Source organism: Camponotus floridanus, unplaced genomic scaffold, assembly GCF_003227725.1.
Source record: "Camponotus floridanus strain SB8 unplaced genomic scaffold, Cflo_v7.5 scaffold24, whole genome shotgun sequence".
In the NCBI taxonomy this organism is placed as follows: domain Eukaryota; kingdom Metazoa; phylum Arthropoda; class Insecta; order Hymenoptera; family Formicidae; genus Camponotus; species Camponotus floridanus.
The window spans coordinates 962433-987782 of record NW_020229370.1 but is presented as its reverse complement, the minus strand read 5'-3'; the positions used below and the strand labels follow the sequence as shown (position 1 = coordinate 987782).

At 24.3% G+C, this 25350-nt stretch overlaps 7 protein-coding genes across 7 annotated transcripts; all 7 read right to left on the bottom strand.

Moving 5' to 3' along the window:
* Nucleotides 1-881: 881 nt before the first annotated feature.
* On the bottom strand, nucleotides 882-3303 carry LOC112638063 (odorant receptor 22c-like). The gene is made up of 6 exons (XM_025409089.1): nucleotides 3145-3303; nucleotides 2931-3069; nucleotides 2133-2232; nucleotides 1860-1985; nucleotides 1298-1453; nucleotides 882-939 (listed from the first exon to the last, which is right to left on the bottom strand). The coding sequence occupies exons 2-6, from the start codon at nucleotides 2951-2953 to the stop codon at nucleotides 889-891; spliced, it is 456 nt and encodes a 151-aa protein (XP_025264874.1). The 5' UTR covers nucleotides 2954-3069; nucleotides 3145-3303; the 3' UTR covers nucleotides 882-888.
* LOC112638040 lies at nucleotides 3016-4287 on the bottom strand. The gene is made up of 4 exons (XM_025408941.1): nucleotides 4214-4287; nucleotides 3698-3961; nucleotides 3272-3399; nucleotides 3016-3069 (listed from the first exon to the last, which is right to left on the bottom strand). The coding sequence occupies exons 1-4, from the start codon at nucleotides 4242-4244 to the stop codon at nucleotides 3016-3018; spliced, it is 477 nt and encodes a 158-aa protein (XP_025264726.1). The 5' UTR covers nucleotides 4245-4287.
* Nucleotides 4288-8905: 4618 nt separating this feature from the next.
* LOC112638039 lies at nucleotides 8906-10316 on the bottom strand. Its single transcript, XM_025408940.1, has 3 exons — nucleotides 10251-10316; nucleotides 9787-10056; nucleotides 8906-9387 (listed from the first exon to the last, which is right to left on the bottom strand). Exons 1-3 carry the CDS (start codon nucleotides 10279-10281, stop codon nucleotides 8906-8908), a joined length of 783 nt encoding a protein of 260 aa, XP_025264725.1. The 5' UTR covers nucleotides 10282-10316.
* Nucleotides 10317-11599: 1283 nt separating this feature from the next.
* On the bottom strand, nucleotides 11600-14896 carry LOC112638061 (odorant receptor 13a-like). Its single transcript, XM_025409083.1, has 7 exons — nucleotides 14876-14896; nucleotides 14362-14631; nucleotides 13518-13986; nucleotides 12962-13061; nucleotides 12674-12799; nucleotides 12054-12209; nucleotides 11600-11657 (listed from the first exon to the last, which is right to left on the bottom strand). The coding sequence occupies exons 2-7, from the start codon at nucleotides 14507-14509 to the stop codon at nucleotides 11604-11606; spliced, it is 1053 nt and encodes a 350-aa protein (XP_025264868.1). The 5' UTR covers nucleotides 14510-14631; nucleotides 14876-14896; the 3' UTR covers nucleotides 11600-11603.
* A 1465-nt stretch (nucleotides 14897-16361) lies between these two features.
* Nucleotides 16362-19531, bottom strand: LOC109609854 (odorant receptor 13a-like). Its single transcript, XM_025409078.1, has 7 exons — nucleotides 19462-19531; nucleotides 18999-19268; nucleotides 18206-18674; nucleotides 17558-17657; nucleotides 17272-17397; nucleotides 16875-17030; nucleotides 16362-16415 (listed from the first exon to the last, which is right to left on the bottom strand). The coding sequence occupies exons 1-7, from the start codon at nucleotides 19490-19492 to the stop codon at nucleotides 16362-16364; spliced, it is 1206 nt and encodes a 401-aa protein (XP_025264863.1). The 5' UTR covers nucleotides 19493-19531.
* Nucleotides 19532-20357: 826 nt separating this feature from the next.
* On the bottom strand, nucleotides 20358-22256 carry LOC112638058 (odorant receptor 4-like). Its single transcript, XM_025409073.1, has 3 exons — nucleotides 22158-22256; nucleotides 20833-20988; nucleotides 20358-20442 (listed from the first exon to the last, which is right to left on the bottom strand). The coding sequence occupies exons 1-3, from the start codon at nucleotides 22197-22199 to the stop codon at nucleotides 20389-20391; spliced, it is 252 nt and encodes an 83-aa protein (XP_025264858.1). The 5' UTR covers nucleotides 22200-22256; the 3' UTR covers nucleotides 20358-20388.
* A 910-nt stretch (nucleotides 22257-23166) lies between these two features.
* Nucleotides 23167-24502, bottom strand: LOC112638038. The gene is made up of 3 exons (XM_025408939.1): nucleotides 24472-24502; nucleotides 23978-24247; nucleotides 23167-23648 (listed from the first exon to the last, which is right to left on the bottom strand). Exons 1-3 carry the CDS (start codon nucleotides 24500-24502, stop codon nucleotides 23167-23169), a joined length of 783 nt encoding a protein of 260 aa, XP_025264724.1.
* Between the last annotated feature and the right edge of the window lie 848 nt (nucleotides 24503-25350).

The window sequence follows — 25350 nt, the reverse complement described above, 5'->3', positions numbered from 1 at the left end:
AAAATCATCAAATAATATCTAGCGCATTTTATTTTTCATACATGTCAAGATCAAGTATTTATTCTCTTCCTCGTCTACTTACAAAATTGCAGCTAGCGATAAAATTATTACAGATATTACGTAATCGTATATCTATCTCATAAACGTTATAAAAAAATTTAAATTAAAATTATAAAATTTTAACACAATTTACTATATTATAGTGTAAAATAAATGCAAATAATATTTATTTTCTGTTAAATATAAAAATAATTATTTTGAATATTTATTTATTAAACTTTATCATTGATACTTTACAATTAATTTTATATATATACAAAAAGTGAAGAACTGGAGAAAATTTTTAATCACAAATTTGTTCTCTTTCTATTTAAAAAAAACGCATTTTTTAATACAAATATATGTATATGTTATATACATATATGGATATGTTAATGTTATATAGATTAATATATACACGCTATTCTAGCTATCGTGTGCCAAAGAAAAATCATAAGTAGATCTCGCTAAATTAAACTAAAAAGTCTTATAGCATTTTGCAAAAAAAAACTATGTAAAATTTCGAGATATTAATTTTAAAAAATCGGCTAATTCGCGCGAGCGAAAGCGCGTGGTGAGAAAGGCCGTCCCTTGCAGAAAATAGTTATCATAAGATAAATATTATGAAGAAATTCTAGATTTGTATTATATAATATAATTACATTCTTTACAATAAATAACAAGTACATTGATGTAAAATACGTGAAACTTTATTCTGTCATAATAAATATAATATTGTTCCTTATTGTTTCTTTTTGTATTAAAATTATGGAAAAATAAATTCATTTTTCTTCTTATTCATTTTTGAATTATTATATAATAAGATATACTAGAAAACTTGTCATTTCTTTAGGCTTGCGTCAGTAAAAATGATATATATCCAATCGACGTTTTTACAAACTGAAAATAAATAAATGTTTATTAAATAAAGTTTGCAAAATATTATATTGATTATGCCTTCTTAAAAATTTATAATCACAATTGTAATATTAAAGCAATATAATAATTAGATGATATATTTGTAATCTATACACATAAGAATAATAGAACAGATACTACATATGAATAATAGAAAGTTAGAATAATTATAAGAATTATTTAGCAATTGTTAAAAATTGTTTTAGCAATTGTTAAAAAATCAACAAAAACATATATCATCGCATTTTTCCCGATTTATATAAGTAAACGATGATTAATAATTTAATTTTATTATAAATGCTACTAAGTATATTTAAAGATATTTAATAGTATATCTTACGCTGCAAAAAGTAGTTATTGTTAGAGGAACAATTCTTCCTGCAGTGATGCGAAGAGGTTTTTGGATTCGTATCATTAATATAATAAGATTTTTAGCTTGACTCGATTTCAGTTTATACCATTCAAGCTCGCACAAAGTATAATATATTGCTTCACACTAAGCAAATATATATATATATATATATATATATATATATATATAATATATGATAATCATCAGATATTAAATTACATTAACAAAAGTTAAAGGAAAATGTACTATTATGTGGTAAATTTGCCATTTCAGCGCAAAAAGTCACAAATCCATGAGAAACTATACAATTATTTCGCTTCGTATTAAAAGCATTGGATATAAGATAGATCTTGCTTTACGTAAAAAATAGCAAACTTACGTAGAGCCTCACACCCGATCATATATATAAACAATAAATGACAGCTAAGATATTTTGAAGAGATTATTCAGAATCTTGATAATATATGATAAGATAAAAATCATCTTGTCACATTACCTATGAGTATTAGACTAAAATAAACATTTATTATTACATTCATGTATAACTTACTTTTTCTGTTATTAGCTCTCCAACATAACAATAAAGAAACATTTGTACAAATAGAATTACAACGACAAATACTATATAGCCTACTCGTAGGATTCCCGCATCATTAATTTTTCCTTCTGTAATCACCTGAATAATAGGTCATTAATAAAAATCAATTAATATAAGTTTAATATTAACAATATGCAACATATATTACCTAAAAATTTTCATTTTAAAAATAAATTATATACTTTTTAAATATTACTGATACATTTATGCGCTATTGAAACTTACGATAAGCGACTGAAATCCATATAGACAAAATATAATAGCAAAATATAATATCAATCCAAGCATTATAAAAGTGAATATATCTTCGATGTTATAGACAAACCTAGATACACGTATATGTTTAAAAGATGTGATAATAAAATCAAGAATTAAAATCTTTGAGATCTAAAGTGTACATATGTATATAACATTTAAAAATATATATACATAATAATTACCAAATGTTTTTATTCAATATTGCATATAGTTTGTTAATTTTCTACTTTTGAATGCTTTCTTATAATAATATATAAATACAAATAATTTAAATTAAACAATTACAAATAAGTTAAAGTTTTAATGATATATTTTAATAATTATATGCTTCAGAAATGCAATTAATCACATTTAAACCACTTAACATAATATAATTTAATCAATTATATATAATATAATATATTAAATTTACAGAAAGAAGATTCTCTTTCTCTCTCTCTACTACAAGTTAAAGAAAATGTTTGTAATTTTTAATTAAAGTTTTATTAAGTAATTTTTAATTAATAATTTTTAAAAAATTTTAAGTATAAAGAAAAACAAATAAAAAAGATATTATAAAGAAAAATATATTTAAACATATAATGTCCAATAATTAATGTAAATTTATATATTCTGTATAATTAAACACACAACATTATACTACATAATATTCTGTATAATTAAATATACAAAAAACGAGTCTTTTGTTCAAATAATCAAAAATCTCACACAAAAATCAAACAATTTTACTTTGTAAAGCTTTCTTATTACAATCAAAATGCACACCTAATAATTCGTGTATGAGTCATAATATTACTATTTAATGCTCTGTCGAAATCTTTGCATGAAACCAAATTGACTAATCGATGTCTTAAATTCTCCAATTGACCACAGGTGTGAAGAACAATGAGTCCAAGTGAACCGTCTACCGACAGATAAACAAGCAAAGTAAGAAGTATCGTTAAGGCTTGTATGAAAAATGTCAATTCGAATTGCGGACTCTTATCTGTGTCATAGAAATAATACGTCTGGAGCGGTAATGGTTTGTTCCGATCTGTAAGGTTTGTCAGATATCTGAATGGTTGGCCAATACATGGAGGAACAATGATCAAACTGAACGTGGATACCGTCACAACATATGTATAAATTGCAAATAATCGAGCAGTCCGCGCATATTTTATCATTATATTCCTCTCTGCGTTTAGCTTTGATACCATCCAATCGTCCACCATCATGTTTAAAACGGATGAAAAGACTGAAAAAAATAGAAAATATTATATCGGCAATATACAAAGATAAAGTTAAACTATAAAGTTAAGCTATACAGTTACTTATAAGCTAACGAATCGAAAGGAAAAATATCGACATATATAAATTATATATAATTAAATTATATATAATTCCTTATTTGTGCGCAAATAAATTATATATAATTCCTTATTTGTGTGTGATATTATAATTCAATATTGCATTTACAAAAAATAAAAAAAAATTGTGTGATAAAAAAATTATATAATTTACATTGCAACCATACATTTTCATTGCAGATATACCTGTTTGTTTCCATCGCATGATAACAAGTTTCAGTGAAACTATAATTAAAGGTAATGTAATTCGTAAGTTGTCAATCATTAATTCCAAATCGCCCCAAACTCGCATAAGCGCAGATATAGATGGAATACCGGAAATCAACATTATCAAAATGAAAATAGAACCCACGCGAATATCAAGTTCGATTCTTCTTTTAGTAGCATTGGTAGGCCATAAACCGATCAATCCCAAACCTAAATGGTTTAATTCAACCGCCCACACGAAATCTGGCAAAGTAAACTTTTTACTTGATGATGGCGATAACAATTAAATTAATATGTGAGTTGTATAAAATAAATAAATTGTAATCTTGACAAACAGATAGAAATGCGATAGTATAAAATTCTAATGCAATATTATATATATGTAATGCAAAATTATATTAATTATATTTATTAGAAAATTATTACAGTATAAAACACATATAACATATTAAAAGCGAAAGATATACAATATATTATTGATTATTAAATCCGTACCTTTGTAACCTGTAGATCTTGAAACATCCATATCGTAAACTGATATAAGGGAGCTGATATGAATATAAGGGAGATCTTCCCTCTTCTTACCATTTTACAATGCTCATTACGCATGCTTGCAGCGTGAGTACAGCAACTTTGTCGAAGCTGTTTTGTCGAAGAACGCATATTAAATATTAAAAATGCTACTTCTAGTTAAGCGCAATTTTTTTCGCGTAAAAAAACTACTCGATAGACGTAGGAATAAGTCATAAAAAGTATCCACCATCTGATACTACGTTGCAATATATCGGGAACATATCAAACTTGTTTGAAAAATTTTTTTTGTACTTCGCAACGTTGTACGTTCAATTTATAGCGCGGTACGTAATTACACGTTACAAGGTGCTAAAAGTTTTCTGTATAAAAAAACTACAGAAATTGTGTGCATCAAAAAAGGGAGAAACAATACACTGAAGAAGGTATAATGTAAAGGCCTCAAGTAAACTGTAGCAAGCGAACTGTAATATGTATGTACATGTCAAGTGTATACGTATATGTTTCAAATGTCTGTTGCAAAGGATATACCTGCTAAAAACATGATAAATGACGTATCAAATAGGAACTGTAATATACATCTCACAGCTATCTTTTTTGACAGTAAAAACAGTTATAAATATCAGAGTTTCGCATACGAAACTTTAAGCATAAATTTTCCATTTTTTCTTATTGAGCGTTACTTTAGACAATGTAAAATTACAATTTTATATATATATGATATGACAACATTTCAAAATGTGGCAACAATTTTTCTACTAAATGATCAATACAATCTGACGTGTCAACATTGAGTAATAATCAGGCAAGCTTAAATGTAAGATATCCATTCAATGCACTTCAATCTAATTTTTTTTCAGAAAATTTAGTACAGTTAAGAATGCAATAAACATAAAAAATCACATAGTAAAATATTTATCCCATATTAATTTATTAATTTATGTTGCTCGTGTATGGACAGCCAAACCACTCGCTTCAAATGACTATCGAACGTAATCAACGGGTTACTTTTGCCTGACATTTTTCTTGGAGGGATACGAACAAGGGAACTTTACAAGCAACAAGTCACCAAATGGATTGTGGCGCAATTTCACGGAAATTTACCAAATTTTTCAAACGACCCACATATATATAACATCAGCTTGATTCTTTTAATCCTGTATTGCCATCAAAAATGACATATAGCCAGCCGATGTTTTTAATAGCTGCAAATAAATATATCTTTATTTAAAAGTTTATTTACAATAATATAAAATAAAATTATTTAAAAATTAATATTGACTGCACAATTTCAGCTGTCCATTTTGAGTTATATTTTTAGTTACATATCCAATATTTAAAAATTTCAAAATTTTATAATTAAATGATATTTCCCTAACAGATTTAATTTAAAATTAAAAGTTATAAAATATCAACACAAAAAAAGCTTTTTTGAAAAAAGGTTTTATTTTAATATTTTTAATATTTGTTTTTTAAGAATTTTAAGAAAAAAAGTTATATCATTGCATAAACTTTCTCTGTAAATGGTAAATATGATTCATAATTATATTTTATTATATAAATATAGAAGAGGGAGAACGAAACAGAATGTAAGAGAGGAATAAAATGTAATTAAAGTGGAAATTATTAACAATCTTACGTTGCAAAAAGTGGTCATTGTTAGTGGAAAAATCTTCCCTGCAGTGATACAAAAGGGTTTCTGAGTTTGAATCATTAATAAAATAAGATTTCTCGCCTGTTTTGGCTCCCATTTATACCATTTAAGATCGTATACAGTACGGTATATTGCTTCATACTTAACAAGGAAATATATAATAAGATATAAATATTCATATAATTTCAATAACATTTTTATAAACATATAACATTCATATAAACATTAATTAAAGTAAAATTTAATTTAATATATACATATATATACAGGGTGGACCAATAACTCTGTCCATCTATATCTCCGTTATTTTTAGAGATACAAAAATTTTGTACTTATAAAAGTTGTACGGTACCAAGAGAGCCGTAATATGCTACTAATAATTTTTTGTAGGTGGAGACGCTTTAGAGAATTCAAGGTCATCTCCATTTTTTTAAATGGAACTCCCTCATTTTTTATTTACCTATTTTTATAGCTTATCTCGAGAACTTTCCAAAACACTATAATAAAATATTTCTTCATTAAGTACTTTTCGAGTTATGAGGCTTGAAATAATTTCTTAATTTTACATATACCATAAAATAGCTAGTAAAATAATCATTTTTCCATTATCTATTATATATATTATATATATATATATATATATATATATATATATAAATTATCTTTATATAATTGCATATTGTGCTTTACTCTTCATTTATAGACTTTTTAATGTAATCAAATATCTGTATAATCTGTATAAATCCGTGAACAAATTAATTGCAAAAAATACAGACAATATAATCTCATTTAAATGCATTTCTGATATTTGAAAAAATAAACATGTATGCATAGCAACATTGAGCAATAATTAAACATCCGAAAAATATAAAATATCATTTTTCATTATGTTTTTGAATTGATATTCTCAGAAATAACATGCACCTAATGTTGAACGCGACATATATGAAAAGATGGATATAAAATGTCGTTAATTATTAATTCGTACAGTTTAGATAAGAGTTTTAAGGAAAAATACACGTAAATAAGCCTATTCCTGCAGAAATTTCATTAATAGTGAACAGAAAAATACAATGCATAACATATTAGCGAGACGCTTTACAATAAAAAATTGCAACTTGAATATATTGATACAAAAATTACTTCACAAATCTTTTTTGTTAGGAGATTAATTTATCTCTTGTAAAGATCTAAAAAATCTGATATGTACTGATCTGATAGCTATAAGGAGCTATAAGGATTCTTTAGCTACTATTCTATCTTAACATTTGATTATTTTAATACTTCTGTAATTTTTCCTCACTGTCATATATTTATTGTTTTCATTTTTTTCTTAAACATTATATTTTTTATATGCCGATAAACAATACGTTTTCAACTATCAAGAGATATTTTAACTTATAAAAGATATTTTTTCCAAAAGAATTGAACTTTATCTTTAACAATAAAAAACGGATTTCTTTTTTTAACAATATCTTTAACAATAAAATTCTTTAACAAAATCTTTAACAATAAAAAATGTATTATTTATAGTTTTACATGTAGAATTAACTTTAATTAATGTTTAAAGAAATATATGGCCGTAAAATGTACATATTAAACGTAAGCAGATAATATAAAACGATAAATATTTCAATATTATCGTAGCAATATGTTATATAAAGTTAAATAATGAAAAATACAATATTACATAAAATATTCAATAAAAATACAACGTAATATAAAAAAGTTTTTTATTAGTATAAAAATATATTTTTTCAACTTATTATACAATGTAAATAATAAAATAAAACTTTGATAAACTACAAATAATATATAACATATTTATTTATATAAATTTGTAACTTACTTGTTTTGTTAGTAGCTCTGCAGTATAACAATAAAAAAACATTTGCATAAAAAAAATAATAATAACTGCTAGTATATAGTATATTCGTAAGAAACTCGTAACATTTTCATTTATCTTCTCATTCTTAATCATCTGAATAACATCTCACTGATTAATAAAAATAGTTTGAAAAAAAAATTATAATACATCAGTAAACACATATTGCATATTGCACATAATACATAATACATATAACACATAATACATATTGCACAGATAGCATATTTTAGCAATCATTAAACTTAAAATATACATTTAGTATTTTTAATATAATATATATATATATATATATATATATATATATATATATTAGTAGAACTTACAACAATTAACATAAATCCGGTCAGACAAAGTATAATGCCAAAATATATTATCGATCCGAGCATGATTAAATTGAATATATCTTCGACTTTATCGATATATCCCCAATCATAGAATACATTAAAATTTTTTTTATATTAAAATCAATAAAAATTATATACTTAAATACATATTGTGCATACACGCTTAAACTAGTATAAATACATGTAATAATGATATATAAAACATTATTAATTTAATATTGCATAATTTGCTAAATATTTTTTTGTATTATAATAAATGTGTTATTATTAATAATAATTATTATAATAAAAGTAATAAAATATTTATAATTAATTATAATTTTGTATTATTATAAATTAAAACAATTTTGAATTTTGACAAATCGATCTAATAATATCAATATTCATAACATTCGTTATGAATATCGATAATAAGTAATATAATTATACATAAATTTTCAGAAAAATGAAACAATTTAATATAATTTATATAATTCAAGGATATAAAATGTGAGTAGAATTTTCTATTGAGTTGTTGCAAAGAGAGAATTATGACTATTAATTTAAATAACAAAAATACATGTAACATTAAAAAATTAAGAAATTCTTTTCTTACACATATAATGATAATAATCATCGGATATCTTATGTGATTAAATCGCATAAGAAAAATGTAAAAAGATGCATAATGAATGTTAAAAAAATGTTTAAAGATTAAAATATTGTGTTATAAAATAAAATTTCTTCAAAAATTTCGTGAAATAAATTTGTGAAAATCTGTCCTATCACAATCAAAATCCACACCTGATAAGTCGTAAATGAATCATTACGTTGTTACTCAAATTTTTATTGAAATCTTTGTTTGCAATCAAATTGTCTAACCGGCCTCTGAAATTCTCCAATTGACCGCAGATATGAAAGATCACTAATCCAAGAAAAGCATCTACCGATGTATATATTATTATAACTAGAATCATTAATATGATTTGAGTAAGATATGTCAATTCAAACTGCGGACTCTTATCTGTGTCATATAAATAATACGTCTGCAGCAGTAACGGTCTGTCCCGATCCGTCAGATTTGTTAAATGTCTGAACGATAGGCCAAAACAAGGAAGTATATTCATCATAATTAACGCGGATACCATCAGAATGTATGCACAAATTACAATCAATCGAGAAGTCCGCATACGCTTCATCATTACATCTCTTTCTGCGTTTAGCTTTACCGTTATCCAATCTTCTTTCATCATGTTTATAACGGATAATAGCACTTACACATGAAAAAAGCGATATCAATATAATAAGTAATATAATTAAATAATTTATATCTAATTCAATGTTATTTGTTAATCTATATTTACAAAAAAAACATTGTACAAATTAAAATTTTTATTGAATTCGACATGTATATATGTATATATATATATATATATATATATATATATGTGTGTACGTATTACACGTTGCCATAATGAAATATGAGTATATACTCTTAAGTAGTAAATATGAGTATATACTCTTAATATTTTTTTAATATTATATAATTAACTTTCATAATATATATAACATTATTCTCAATATGAGATGTCTTATAACAAATGCTGTAATAAAATTTGACAAAAATGAAATCTGTAACTATGTATTCTTCATCAAATCGATTTAGATATACCTGATTGCTTCCATCGCATGATAACAAGTTTTAATAAAATTGTTATCATAGGTATTGTAACACGTAAATTGTCTATCATTAATGTCATGTCTCCCCAAACTCGCATAAGCGCATGTACAAGAGGAATACCAAGAATAAATGCAATCATAATGAAAGCAAAACTTGCACGAATATCAGAGCCAAATCTTCTTTTAACGATTCCATCCATATTAGGCCATAAACCTATCAATTCTAAGCTCGGGCGGTTTAATTCAATTGCCCATACGAAATCTTTAAGCAGATTTTTATTTAAAAAACTTGAGTAATAATTACAAATTTATTTGTATATAGTAAATTTTTGACAAGAAGTAATGAAAACACTATGTATGTATGATAACATACAAATTTATGATACTTTACTTCAAGCATATTCGAAATTTAATGTACGCTCTATAAGTCGAAAACGTATAATATATATTCAATACCTCTGTAACCTGGAGATTTCGATATGTCCATATTGAAATCTGATGCTATTATTGAAGAGATGTTGATCGTCGTGTTTTTTCTACCTTAATGATACAACGCTATTACGCATGCTTGTGGGGCGAGTACAACCACCTGGCTGGTCGGAGAATGCATTAAATATTAAAGATGCTATTTCCACTGGCTTTATTTCCTGCGTCGTAAAAGTTTATAAGCATTATGATAATTCGAATATCTAGCTTTTTAACAAAGTAAAAATGTATTGTGTCTCTGCATATTATCGAAAACTCGTCGAACTTGTCTTAAAAGTTTTTTTATACTTCTATAACATTTTTTTCGTGCGCTTCTTTACGATCATTTTGCAACGAGAAATATACTTGCACGCTATATGATGGAAAAACTTTTTTATACAGCGAATACAGAAAATTGCAATAAATAAAATGATACGATAAAAGGTACATTTACTTTATATATTTTTTCTTCGCATTTTGCCTGCAAATAAGTGTCTTCTTATATTCGTTGATATAACAATAAATGTGTAATAATTAATTGTACTAGTACATATCAGTGTGTGAACTAAATATAATTTTTTATCAATATAATAATATTATCAATTTCCTATATTAATTTTTTTGTTAAAAGATCGTTTTACTTTTTCTAAAATTCTCACTTAAAAAGTAATGCTCAGTTGTAATTTTGCTAAAGAAAAAAGTTGTTTGTTTTGATACGAACAATCACGCTGTAGAGTCCGTATCCCATATGAATTCTGATACACTCTGTATATTGTATATTGAACTTCATATTTTATAACGTTTTATATACGAGCATTCACTTTGAAGGAATAGTGACATATATTTTGTGTAATAAAAAAATTTTTTTGTATAGCAAATAATTGTATCAAGAAGGAAAAAAAAATATTAATCAAGAGATTAAGGAAAATTATTTAAAGACAAGTATAGAAGATATAGAATATCATATTTTACAATATTCTTCACATATTTATTGCAAAAACATATTCATTGATATAACATTAAATGCGGTGATGGACGCAGAAAAATTTAAATTAATACTTTATTCTTTTTCTGTACGAGAAAAATGCGATATGAAAATATAAAGTTTTAATCAAAATATTTGTAATAACAGTGATAATTGTAATCTTCAAACAAGAATAACATAGTTTACAAAACATAGCAAATATCAAATATTAAATAATGTGAAATTTTATTTTCTTGATAACGAAAGTAATTATTGACTTTTATTAGTACTTTTAACTGAAAATAAAAAATAGAATTTATTGTTCATTCTTATCTATTTGAATTAATGTAATATCTATATATAATATCAGCTTGATTCCTTTAATTCTGTATTGCCAATAAAAATGATATATAACCAGCCGATGTTTTTAATAACTGTAAATAAATATATCTTTATTTGAATTTTAACAAAACAGTTTTCACAAAAACAAAACTAAAGTTATTTAATAAATAATATTGACTACAATCGCAGTTATATTTTTACATTTTCAATATCTAAATTTCAAAGTCCCTCCTATAATTAAATCATACTTTCTTCTAACGGATTTAATTTAAAATTAAAAGTTACAAATGTTGTTAACACATTTTGAAAAAATCTTTTATTTTAATATTTGTCAAGAAGTAAGCAAAAATTATATCATTGCATGAACTTTCTGTATTTAAATGATAAATATGATTAATAATTATATTTTGTTATAAGTATAGATGTAAAAGAGAGAGAAAGAGAGAAATAGAATGAGGAAGTTAAAATAGAAATAATAATAATCTTACGCTGCAAAAAGTGGCCATTGTCAATGGAACAATTTTTCCTGCAGTGATACGGAAGGGTTGCTGCACTCGTATCATTAATAGAATAAGATTTCTCGCTTGTTTTGATTCCCAGTTGTACCATTCAAGATCGTAGACAGCATGATATACTGCTTCACACTTAATAGAAAACATGTATATTTATAAATATAATATATTTATAAATATTTATATTATATCAATATCGGCCAATTTTTCATAAACATTAATAAAAGTTAAATAAAATTAAATTTATATATATATACATAAATTATATATATATATATATATATATTATATACTATTTAAATTTAACATTTTTTCTGTCTCTTTGTTAGACATTATATATATATATATATATATATATATATATATATATATATAATATCTAACAAGAGACAGAAGAAAATGTTAAAAATTTTAATAGAAAACAAACTTGACAATATAACACATTAAACAACGAAAAACATCGATGACATACATAAGTTCTTAATAGAGAAACATGCTCACTATTTATTACAAGATACTTAGATAATAAAATTAGTTACACAATGATGTATATTATTTTTTATATTTATTTATACATGTATAAAATTATAACTTACTTGTTCTGTTATTAGATCTCCAGCATAGCAATAGAAAAACATTTGCATAAAATAAATAGTGATAATTGCTGTCATGTAGTATATTCGTAAAAAATTGGCAGCATTTATCTTCTCATTATTGATCATCTGAATAACATTTCACTGATTAATAAAAACGATTCAAGAGAAGATAAATATAATAATAACATCTGAGTACACAATATGTACTACATAAACCGAATATTTTAAAAATTATTAAACTTAAAACTATTTAATAATTTCAATTTAATCTGTGTTATTAGAACTTACAACAATCAACACAAATCCGGATAAGCAAAATATAATGCCAAAATATATTATAGTTCCGAGCATCATTAAATTAAACATATCTTCGAGTTTATCGACATACCTCAAAATATAGAACACATTTATCATCTATAATATTATTTAAAATATCACTATAATAAAATAAATAAAAATTATATATTTAACACATATTATACGAAGATACATGCCTACAATTATAAACATATGTAATAATAATATATAAAATGCCATTCATTTAATATTGTATTGTATGCTAAATATTTTTTTATAATATTATAATTATAATAAGTATATTTAGTATTATAATAAGTACTATTGATATAAAAAAACTTTCAAAATTGATGAGTTAAATTTCAAAAACGCAACAATTTAATATATTATAAATAAATTTAATGATTTAACATGCCAACAAAATGCCATTAATGCCAATTTTAGTAGATAAGAGTTTAGATAAAAAATCATCAATATAAATAAATAATTAATTTTTTTCCAAAATTCCATTAAATTTGTGAAATTATGTCAGAATCAAAATCCACACCTGATAAGTCGTAAATGAGTCACTACGTTATTACTTAAAGTTTTGTTAAACTCATTTCCTGCATCCAAACTAATTAATCGGCTTCTGAAGTTCTCTAATTGACCGCAGATATGAAAAATCACTAATCCAAGAAAACTATCTACCGACGTATATATTACGACAGCTAGAAACATCCCTATGACTTGAGTAAGATATGTCAATTCGAATTGTGGACTCTTATCTGTGTCGTAGAAATAATACGACTGCAGGAGTAACGGTCTGTCCCGATCCGTAAGATTTGTCACACGTCTAAACGATAGGCCAAAACAAGGAAATATGGTGATCATAATTAACGTAAATGTCATCAAAATGTATGCACAAATTACAATTAGTCGAGAAATCTGTACATGCTTGATCATTATGTCTCTTTCTGTGTTTCGCTTTAACGTTATCCAATCTTCTTTCATCATCTTTATGACGGACAAAAGTACTTAAACATTAAAAAAAGGAATCTCGGTAATAAATAAAATAATTAAATAATTTATATCTAATTTATAGTTATTTGTTAATCTATATAAATCAAAAGGAGAATTGGTACATATTGAAATCTTAATTCAATTCGTTATATATATTGCAAGAATAAAATATAAGACAGAGAGAGAGAGAGAGAGAGAGAGAGAGGGAAAAAGAAAAAAAAGAAAGAATATAACTCCTAATTTTTTTTTAAATTTTTTATATGATTTATATGATTAATTCTTTAGTATAATATTATCCCAAACAAAAATTAACCGTCACAAAATATAAAATTTGACATAAAAATGAAATCTATAGCTATGTACTCTATATTAAATTAATTCAGACATACCTGATTGCTTCCGTCGCATGACAACAAGTTTTAATAAAACTGATAGCATAGGTAATGTAATTCGTAAATTTTCTATCATTAGTACCATGTCGCCCCAAACTCGCGTAAGCGCATGTACAAGAGGAATACCAAGAACAAATGTAATCATAATGAAAGTGAAATTTGCACGTATGTTAGAACCGAGAGTTCTTTTAGAAATTCCATTAATTTTTGGCCATAAGCCGATCAATTCTAAGCTCGGACGATTTAGTTCAATTGCCCACACAAAATCTTTAAGCAAGATTTTTATTTAGAAAATTTGAATAGTAATTACAAATTTATATATAGATCGTAAAGTTTTGATAAAAAGTAAAGGAAATGAAATATATGTATATATGTAATAAATAAATAAATAAGTAAATATATATAATTTAAATGTATGTAATATATAAATTTATAATATAATATTAACTTAAAAACAAATTAAGAATTTAACCTACACATAAGGAGAAAATTTATATCGTAGACTTACTACCTTTATAACCTGATTCCGATATGTCCATATCGAATGTCTTAATGTGACTATATTGAAAACGTATTTGCCATCGTATTTTTCCCATTACATAATAATACGACTATCACGCATGCCTAATAGGCGTATAATAACCCGAGCTTCGGCAAAAAATGCATTAAATATTAAAGATGCTGCTTTCAATGACTTATAGTCGGTTGTTTCGAAACAAAACTTTAGACGTATGAAAATAATACGAACATCTCTTTTAGTAAAGTAGAAGGTATATTTATTGCTACCTCTCTCATCGAAAACTTATCAAACTTGTCTTAAAAGTTTTTTCATGCTTTAAAACGCTAAAACGTTTATGTGTATTCACTTTGCAACAAGAGATAATGATATATATTTGCATGTTTGTAGTGAAAAAAATGTATGTATCATATACAGAAAACTGCAATAAGAAAAAGAAAAATAGTGTTACGATAATAAAATTTCGTTTGCTGTACAAATTTCTCTCGAGAGAGAGAGAGAAATTGCAAATGAATTTAAAATATCGAATAAAATAAAAAAAATGTGAAATTTTATTTATTTTTTTTATTCCTTCGTTCCACGGATAGCCGGCTGTTCGTTATGTCACGTGCTCTTTTTTATATTGACATGTGCTTCAATTCTGCGATTTTTCTGTGTGAATTTCTCGCTCATATATTCCTTACTTTTACGCTTATCCTTTAACAATATTTAGTCTCCTGCCAGTGCCTTTTCTGCTTTTGCATTGCATTTTTACACGACAATGGATTCTGGAATGTTGTTGCGGAAAGTTGCTTATTTGCAACGTTTAAAGCGACAGTTTTTCTGACCTTTGTTTGTTCTGCAGCACTTTATAGAAGGGATATTAGTAAGGTGAGCTTCCCGTCCCGCAGCTTATGACATGTAATTGTAATTATTATAATATTTTTACTTTTACTCCATTCTGTGTTTTTTGCGATTTTTGTATTCTCGCGTTTCTATATGAACTTTTGATTGTAATTTTGCAACCACTATGCTCTTGACAGCCTTTTTATTTTCATTAACATTTTAACACATGTTTTTATTTGATATATTTTTTAAATTTATTTTCATTCAATTTTGTAATGTTTATAATGACATTGATAAAAACCTGTGGAGCAGGCCGAAACGTTTTGTCTTTTTCTGGCCATTTACATTCTATGTATTTCACTCTTTTTTCTGTATAATTTTTTTATATTTTATATGATTTAGAAATAATAATAATTATTTTACGCTTTAACAACGGCGCTTATTTCTTAGTCTTCTGCATTTTATATGATTGAAATTGTATTTATTTTATAATGGATATAATCATTGATTTTTATTAATAATTCTAACTAAAGAAAGTTTTTAACTTTGTAGTAGAAAATAAAATTATTATTAATATTCTTATCTACTTGAATTAATGTAATAATCATATATGTAATAATCATATAGTACTATATTTATATCTAATTTGATTTCTTTAATTCTGTATTGCCAATAAGAATGATATATAACTAGCTGATGTTTTTAATAGCTGCAAATAAATATATACATCTATATATAAATCTATATATAAATCTATATATAAATATATATAATAAATATATCTTTATTTATAAAAATATATTTACGAAAACATAAAATAAAATTATTTAGAAAATAGTATTGATTACAATTACATTTATAATTATAATTATATTTATAATTATATTCTTTATATCAAAATTAATAAAATTTTATAATTAAGTACTTTTTTCAGAACATAGATTTAATTTAAAATTACAAATCACAAGTTGTATTAACACATTGTGAGAAAAAGATTTTTTCCCTTTAATATTTGTCATAAAATTAGAAAAACATATAATTGCATGCAATTTCTATACATTAAAATAATAAATATATCAATATTTATATTTTATTACATTGATACAGAAAAGGAAAACAGAATAAGATAAAATAAAATAAATAAAGTAGAAAATATTAATAATCTTACGCTGCAAAAAGTGGTCATCGTTAATGGAACCATCTTTCCCGCAGTGATACGGAAGGATTGTTGAACTCGTATCATTAATAGAATAAGATTTCTTGCTTGCTTTGACTCCCAATTATACCACTCAATATCATACACAGCATGGTATACTGCTTCACACTTAACAAGAAAATATGTCATAATATATATTTATATTTGTCAATATCGATCACTTTTATAAATATTAATAAAAGTTAAATAAAATTTAATTTATATACTAAATGTACATATATAATTTTATATTTATATAGAAATATATTTATTGAACTTATTACAATATATCCGTAACAAAATTAAATAGGCGAAAAAAATGTAAATTATTCTTCATATTTATTTATACGTTCATAAAGTTGTAACTTACTTGTTCTATCATTATTTCTCCAGCATAGCAATAGAAAAACATTTGCATAAAATAAACAATAATAGCTGCTATCATATAGTATATTTGTAACAAATTTGCGACATTTATTTCTTCACTTTTAATCATCTGAATAATATCTCACTAATTAATAAAAATAGCTCACAAGAAAAAATAAATAATTATGATAAATGAATACACATAATGCATATTGCACAGATTATATATTTTAGAAACTATTAAATTTGAAATACACATTTTTACTATAATCTATGTTAATAGAACTTACAACGATAAACACAAATCCGCATAGACAAAATATAATGCCAAAATATATCACTGATCCGAGCATCATTAAATTATATATATCTTCGAGTTTATCGACATACCTCCAATCATAGAACACATTAAAAATTTCATATTAAAATCAATAAAAATTAATACATATAGTGCGAAAATACACATTTAATTATATACACATGTAATAATTATGGAAAATAATTATAAAAAAAATAAAATACATATATAATGTTTCTAGTTGTATTATATGCGAAATACTTTTTTGAATTATAATAAGTGCATTATAAATAAAATCAACTTTCAATTTTGGCAATTTGATCTTAAAATAGGGACAATTCAATATAATTTAATTTAATGATATAAAGTGTGAGTAGATTTCTCTATTGAATTTTTGCAAAGATAGAGTTAAAATGGAGAATCGCTAATTTAAATAAAAAATTATAAAAATAAGGAATAAAATAACTTTCCTTTTATACATATAAAGATCACATATAATATCAAATATCTTATATAATTAAATCACATAACAAAAGTTAGAAGTTAATTTATAAAAACTAAAATATCGTGTTAGGCATTAGAATTTCTTCAAAAGTTTTGTTAAGTTTCTGAAATTTTATTATATTACAATCAAATATACCTGATAAGTCGTAAATGATTCACTATGTTGTTACTCAATGCTTTGTTGAACTCTTTGCCCGCAATCAAATTTATTAATCGTCCTCTGAAATTCTCTAATTGACCGCAGATATGAAAGATCACTAATCCAAGAAAAGTATCTACCGACGCATATATTATTAGGCCCAAAAACAGTGTTATAATTTGAGTAAGATATGTCAACTCGAACTGTGGACTCTTATCTGTGTCGTAGAAATAATATGTCTGCAGGAGTAACGGTCTGTTCCGATCCGTGAGATTTGTTAAACGTCTGAACGATAGGCCAAAACAAGAAAAAATAGTGATCACAATTGATGTGCATACCATCACAAAGTATGCACAAATTACAATCAGTCGAGAAGTCCGCATACGCTTCATCATTACATTTCTTTCTACGTCTAGCTTTAACGCTATCCAATCTTCTTTCATCATGTTTATAACGGATAACAGTACTTAAACATGTGAAAAGAGCGATTTCGATAATAATTAACATAATTAAATAATTTATATTTAATTTATTTGTTAATCTATAAATCGAAAATCGATATACATTGAAATTTTAATTTGATATATATGTATGTGTGTGTGTGTATGTGTTGTGATGGTAAAAAAATTATGATAAGTATCTTTTAATATATTTTTAATATTATATAATTAATTTTAATATAATAGTACTCTCAATATATAAAGTAATAAATTAATAAATTAAGTTCTATAATAGCGTTTGACAAAAAAATAAGACTTATATATTGTACATCAAATCCATCCAAACATACCTGATTGCTTCCATCGCATGATAACAAGTTTTAATAAAATTGTCAAAAAAGGCAATGTAAATCGTAAATTGTCTATCATTAGTACCATGTTGCCCCAAACTCGCGTAAGCGCATGAACAAGAGGAATAATAAGAAAAAATGTTATTGTAATGAAAGCGAAACTCACACGAATGTTTGGACCGATACTTCTTTTAGAGATTCCATCAATTTTTGGCCATAAGCCGATCAATTCTAAGCTCGGGCGGTTTAGTTCAATTGCCCATACGAAATCTTTAAAAAAAATTTTTATTTAAGATACTTGAGTAATTACATATTTATATGTAGATCGTAAAATTTTGACAAAAAACGATATAAATGTGCAATAACATGTGTATATAACATATAAATTTGTAGTACAACGCTATTTTAAAAGTACATTGAAAATTTATTACTACAAATGAAAAACGTATGATAGAAACATTACCTCTGTAACCTGACGATTTCGATATATCCATGTCAAATGTTCTAATTTGATTATATTGAAGAAGTGTTGACCGTCGTGTTTCTCCCATTCTATAATAAGACGACTATCACGCATGCCCATGAGGCGGTACAACAACCTGAGCTTCGGCGAAGAATACATTAAATATTAAAGATGCTACTTCAATAACTTATAGTTGCTTATTTCGAAACAAAACTTTATAGGCATAAGAATAGTTACAAACTTCTGTTTTAATAAAGTGGGAGATATATTATATCGCTATATATCGTCGAAAACTCTTGTCGAACTTGTCTCAAAAGTTTTTTGCTTTTTAACGCTTTATTATGCGTTCACTTTTCAACAAGAGATAATGATAAGTTTGCATGTTATATAGTAGAAAAAATGTTTTATACAGCGAATACAAAAAAACTACAATAAGAAAACAGAAAAAAAAGGTAATAAAAAAATAAAATGTTACGTGTGCTATACAAATTTCTTTCTGGAATTTAAAGAAAGTCTATAATATATAAAAAGTATAGAATATCGCATTTACTTTATATATTTTTTCGCATATTTGTTGCAAGAATATTATTATTATTATATAACATTATTTATTGTACAACATTAAATGGTGAACGCAGATAATTTTGAATAAAGAATTTGTTTTTTTTTGTTTTTTTGTTTTATAAAATCGATTATTATAATTTTCAAGCAATAATAACATAATGTACGAAAAATATCAAACATCTAATTAAATTTTTACTGTAAAGATTTATTTTTATTTAATGAATATAATTATTGGCTTTTATTAGTAATTTTGACTACAAAAAAATGTATTCATTGTTCGTATTCTCATCTGTTTGAATTGATGTAATATCCATGCAATATAATATATAGCAAAATGTAATATATAGTATCAGCTTGATTCCTTTAATTCTGTAATGCCAATAAAAATGATATATAACCAACCGATGTTTTTAATAACTGCAAATAAATATATCTTTAATTAAAAACTTATTTATGAAAGTATAAAATAAAATTATTTAAGAAATAATATTAAGACTATAGTTATGTATAAAATATTTTTAATTAAATAAATAAATTTAATAAAATTTTCTAAATTTAAATTTTTTATAAGTGATACTTTTCGGATCAACAGATTTAATTTAGGATTAAAAGTTACAAATTACGAACACATTAGGAAAAAAACCTTTTAATATCAGTCAGAGAGAGAGAAAGAGAAAGATATATTACATCCAATTTCACAATGAAAAATATAATTAAAAATTATATTTCGTTGATATTAATAAGATTGATAAAAAAGGGAAAAAGAGTGAGATAAAATATAATTAAACTAAAAGATAATAATCTTACACTGCAAAAAGTGGTCATTGTTAGTGGAACAATCTTTCCTGCAGTGATATGAAAGGGTACTTGGACTCGTCCTATTAATAAAATAAGATTTTTAGCTTGTTTTGGCTTCCATTTGTACCACTCAAGGTTGTAGATAGTACGATATACTGCTTCATACTTAACAAAAAAACATATATAATATAATAATATTTAGATTATTTCAATATCAGCCACTTCTATAATCATTAATAAAAGTTAAGAAAGTTTAATTTTTATATATGTATATTAAATAATAGTATTTATAATTTTATTTTTACATAAAAGGATAATCTCAATTTGAAATTGTGCTTTATTCATTATGTATAGATTATAGATATATATTTGGTACTGATCCAAATAAATTTACATCTGTGTAAATTCGAATTTAATAAAATTAATCGCGAAAAATAAGGATAACATAATCCTATTTTGATTCATTCATGACATATAAGTAATAAACATCGACATTAATATTGAGCAATGATTAAATATCTGGTACTTTTAAGTACAAATTATCTAGTCAATAAGTTTCTCAGAAAAGACATCTAATATTGATATACAATATGTATAAGAAATGATGTATACAAAATATCCATTTTAATTATTAATATATACATATTATTTACATATGACTTTTAAGAAAAGATATGTGCAAATAATCCCATTCTTACAGAAACTTCATTAGTGCTGAAAAGAAAATACGATGCATAATAGACGATACGCTTTGCAATAAAAGAAATAACAACTTAAATATATCAACATAAAAATTACTCATTTGCTGGTATTCTAAATTATCTGATTGTAAAGAATTAAAAATTCTCTCATATTTATTAATCTAACTATCTAATACGTATTAATTCTTTTTAAATTTTGTCTTAATATTTTTAATACTTATTTGTTGTGACTTTCCTTCATTATCATTTTTTCGACTTTTCTTTCAAAATATTTTGTACATAAATAAATAATAAATTTCAGTTATTTTACAAAAAATCTTCTTTAAAAAGAATTAAATTTCATTTTCAACACGAAAAACAGACAAAATGTTTTATTTATATTTTTCAGAATTAACTTTAATTAATTAATATTTATAGAAATACATAGCCATATATAATGTATATTTTAAACACAGATATCGTAACAATATAATTAAAGTTAAACAGTGAAAAATACAATATAAAAAAGTACATTAGTGCCGAAATATGCTAAACTTATTATATGATGTATACAATAAAATAAAAATTTGATAGAAGACAAATAACATATATTATATCTATTTATAACTTTATATGTATAAAGTTGCAACTTACTTGTTCTGATACTAGCTCTGCAATATAGCAATAGAAAAACATTTGCCCAAAAAATATAATAATAACTACTATCGTATAGTATATTCGTAAGAAACTCGTAACATTTTCAGTTACTTTTTCATTTTTAATCATCTAAATAATATCTCATTGATTAATAAAAATAGTTTACAAGAAGAAATAAATAATTGTGAGACATAAATACACGTAATAAATATTGCACAGATTGTATATTTTAGGAATTATTAAATTTAAAATACATACATTTAACATTTTTAATATAATCTATATACTATAACTTACAGCCATCAACAGAAATCCAGATAGAGAAAATATAATGGCAATATATATTATCGATCCAAGCATCATTAAATTGAATATATCTTCGATTTTATTGATATACCTCCAATTAGAATATATTTAAAATTAGAATATGTTTAAAATTAGAATATATTTAAAATTTCTTTATTAAAATTAATAAAAATAATATACTTAGTAAATATTGTGCGAAAACACAAGCCTAAGGCTATAGATACTTATAATGATATGTAAAACAATATTCATTTAATGTTGCATTATTCACGTACTAAATATTTTTTTATTATAATAAATATATTTATTATTATTTGTAATAATAATTATAATAAAATATAATTTGTAATAATTGTATTATTATAAATTAAAGCAATTTTGAATTTACAAAAATTGAATTTCAAAAAATAAAATAATTTAATATAATGTAATTTAATGATAATATGTGAGTAGAATATTCTATTAAGAATTTTTACAAAGAGAGAATTTAGATAAGAACCATTTATTAAAATAAAAAATTTAAAAATAAAGAATAAAAATTTGTTATCTTACGCATATAATGATAATATGAAATCATCGGATATCTTGTGTGAACAAATCGCATAAAAAAATGTTAAAATATGAAGACTGAAGTATTATGTTAGAGATTAGAATTTCTTCAAAAGTTTCGTTATATTTGTGACATTTTGTTACGTCATAATCAAAACCCGTACCTAATAAGTCGTAAATGAATCACTACGTTGTTACTTAAGACTTTGTTGAAGTCCTTGCCAGCAATCAAATTGATTAACCGTCCTCTGAAATTCTCTAATTGACCGCAGACATGAAAGACTACTAATCCAAGAAAAGTATCTATCGATACATATATTACGAGGCCCAAAACCAGTGTTATGATTTGAGTAAGATATGTCAATTCAAACTGCGGACTCTTATCTGTGTCATAGAGATAATATGTCTGCAAGAGTAACGGTCTGCTCCGATCGGTAAGATTTGTCAAACGTCTGAACGATAGGCCAAAACAAGAAAAAATAATAACCACAAATGCACCGCATACCATCATAAAGTATGCACAAATTACAATTAGTCGAGAAGTCTGCATATGCTTCATCATTACATCTCTTTCTGCGTCTTGTTTTAACATCATCCAATCTTCTTTCATCATGTTTATAATGGATAACAGTACTTAAATATGTAAAAAAATGATAATAAGTAATATAATTAAATAATTTATATCTAATTTACTATTATTTGCTAACCTATAAATAAAAAATCGGTACATATTGTAATTTTAATTTAATTTGATATATATATATATATATATATAACTTTTATATGTGCTTAATTTATAAATTAAGCATATATAAAAGTAAATATATATAATATGAAAATAAATATAAATATACGTAAAGTAATAAATTAATTTCTGTAACAAAACATGTGATAAAGAAATGTGATCTATAGATATTCTACATCAAATCGAATTAATTTCGATCGAAGAAATTTAAACATACCTGATTGTTTCCACCGCATGACGGCAAGTTTTAATAAACACGTCAGCATTGGTAACGTAATTCGTAAATTGTCTATCATTAGTGTCATATCGCCCCAAACTCGAGTAAGTGCATGTACAACAGGAATAATAAGAAAGAATGTTATCATAATAAAAGCGAAAGCTGCACGAATATTAGAACCGAGACTTTTTTTGGAGATTCTATCAGTTGTAGGCCATAAGCCAATCAATTCTAAGCTCAGACGATTTAGTTCAATTGCCGATGCAAAATCTTAAAAAAAATTTTTTATTTAAGATATACTTAAATAATTGCATATATGTGTTTATATGTGTAGATTGTAAAATTTTTACAAAAAGTGATATAAATACAATCTATGTGTGTCTAACATTGTGGTAAAACATGTGTAGTACAACAATAACTTAAAAATATATTATAAATTTATATTAAAAATTTATTATTACAAGTATAGAAAATATATGATATAGATGTATTACCACTGTAACCTGGTGATTCCGATATGTTCATGTCGAATATGTCAAAGGCTAACATAGATATGTTATAGAAGTGTTGATCGCGAGTCCTTGCTATTTTATAACAAAATGACGATGCATATTCGGTGCTGCATATTCGTGGGGCGAATATAGCAGCACCTAATACTGCTTCAATAAAGGGTACATTAAATATTAAAGATGCTACTTCAATGGCTTAGTTGCTTCGAAACAAAACTTCGTAGATATAAGAAAAGTTTGAAACGTCTGTTTTAGTAAAGTGAAAAGTATATCGCTATATGTTGTTGAAACTCTTGTCGAACTTGTCTCGAAAGTTTTTCATGCTTCGTAATGCTTTATTACGTGTGTTCGCTTTGCAGTGAAAGATAATGATATGTTTGTATGTAGTGGAAAAAATTTGTATAGCGGAATATGAAAAAATTATAATAAAGGAGAAAAAATAAGATGATGGAAAAGATAAAATGTTATATGTACTTCACAAAAATTTCTTTCTGCTATTTAAAAAGAAAGTCTACAATATAGTATGTATAAAATATCGCATTTGCTTTATACAATATATTTTTCGCATTTATTGCAAGAACATTTATTGTGTAACATTAAGTGCACGTAGTGTTGAAAATTTTGAATAAACATGATATCGAAATCTGTGATAGTCTGTGAAAAAACCATTCTTATAATATTGTATATTTTTCAAACAAAAATAAAATAATTTACGATAAACAGCAAACATCGAGTTATAATAATGTGAATTTTATTTCTTTCATTACAAATATAATTATTGACATTCATTAACACTTTTAATTGGAGAAAATATATACGTTGTTCATTTTTATTTACTTGAATTTGACTTATTTGACTTATTAA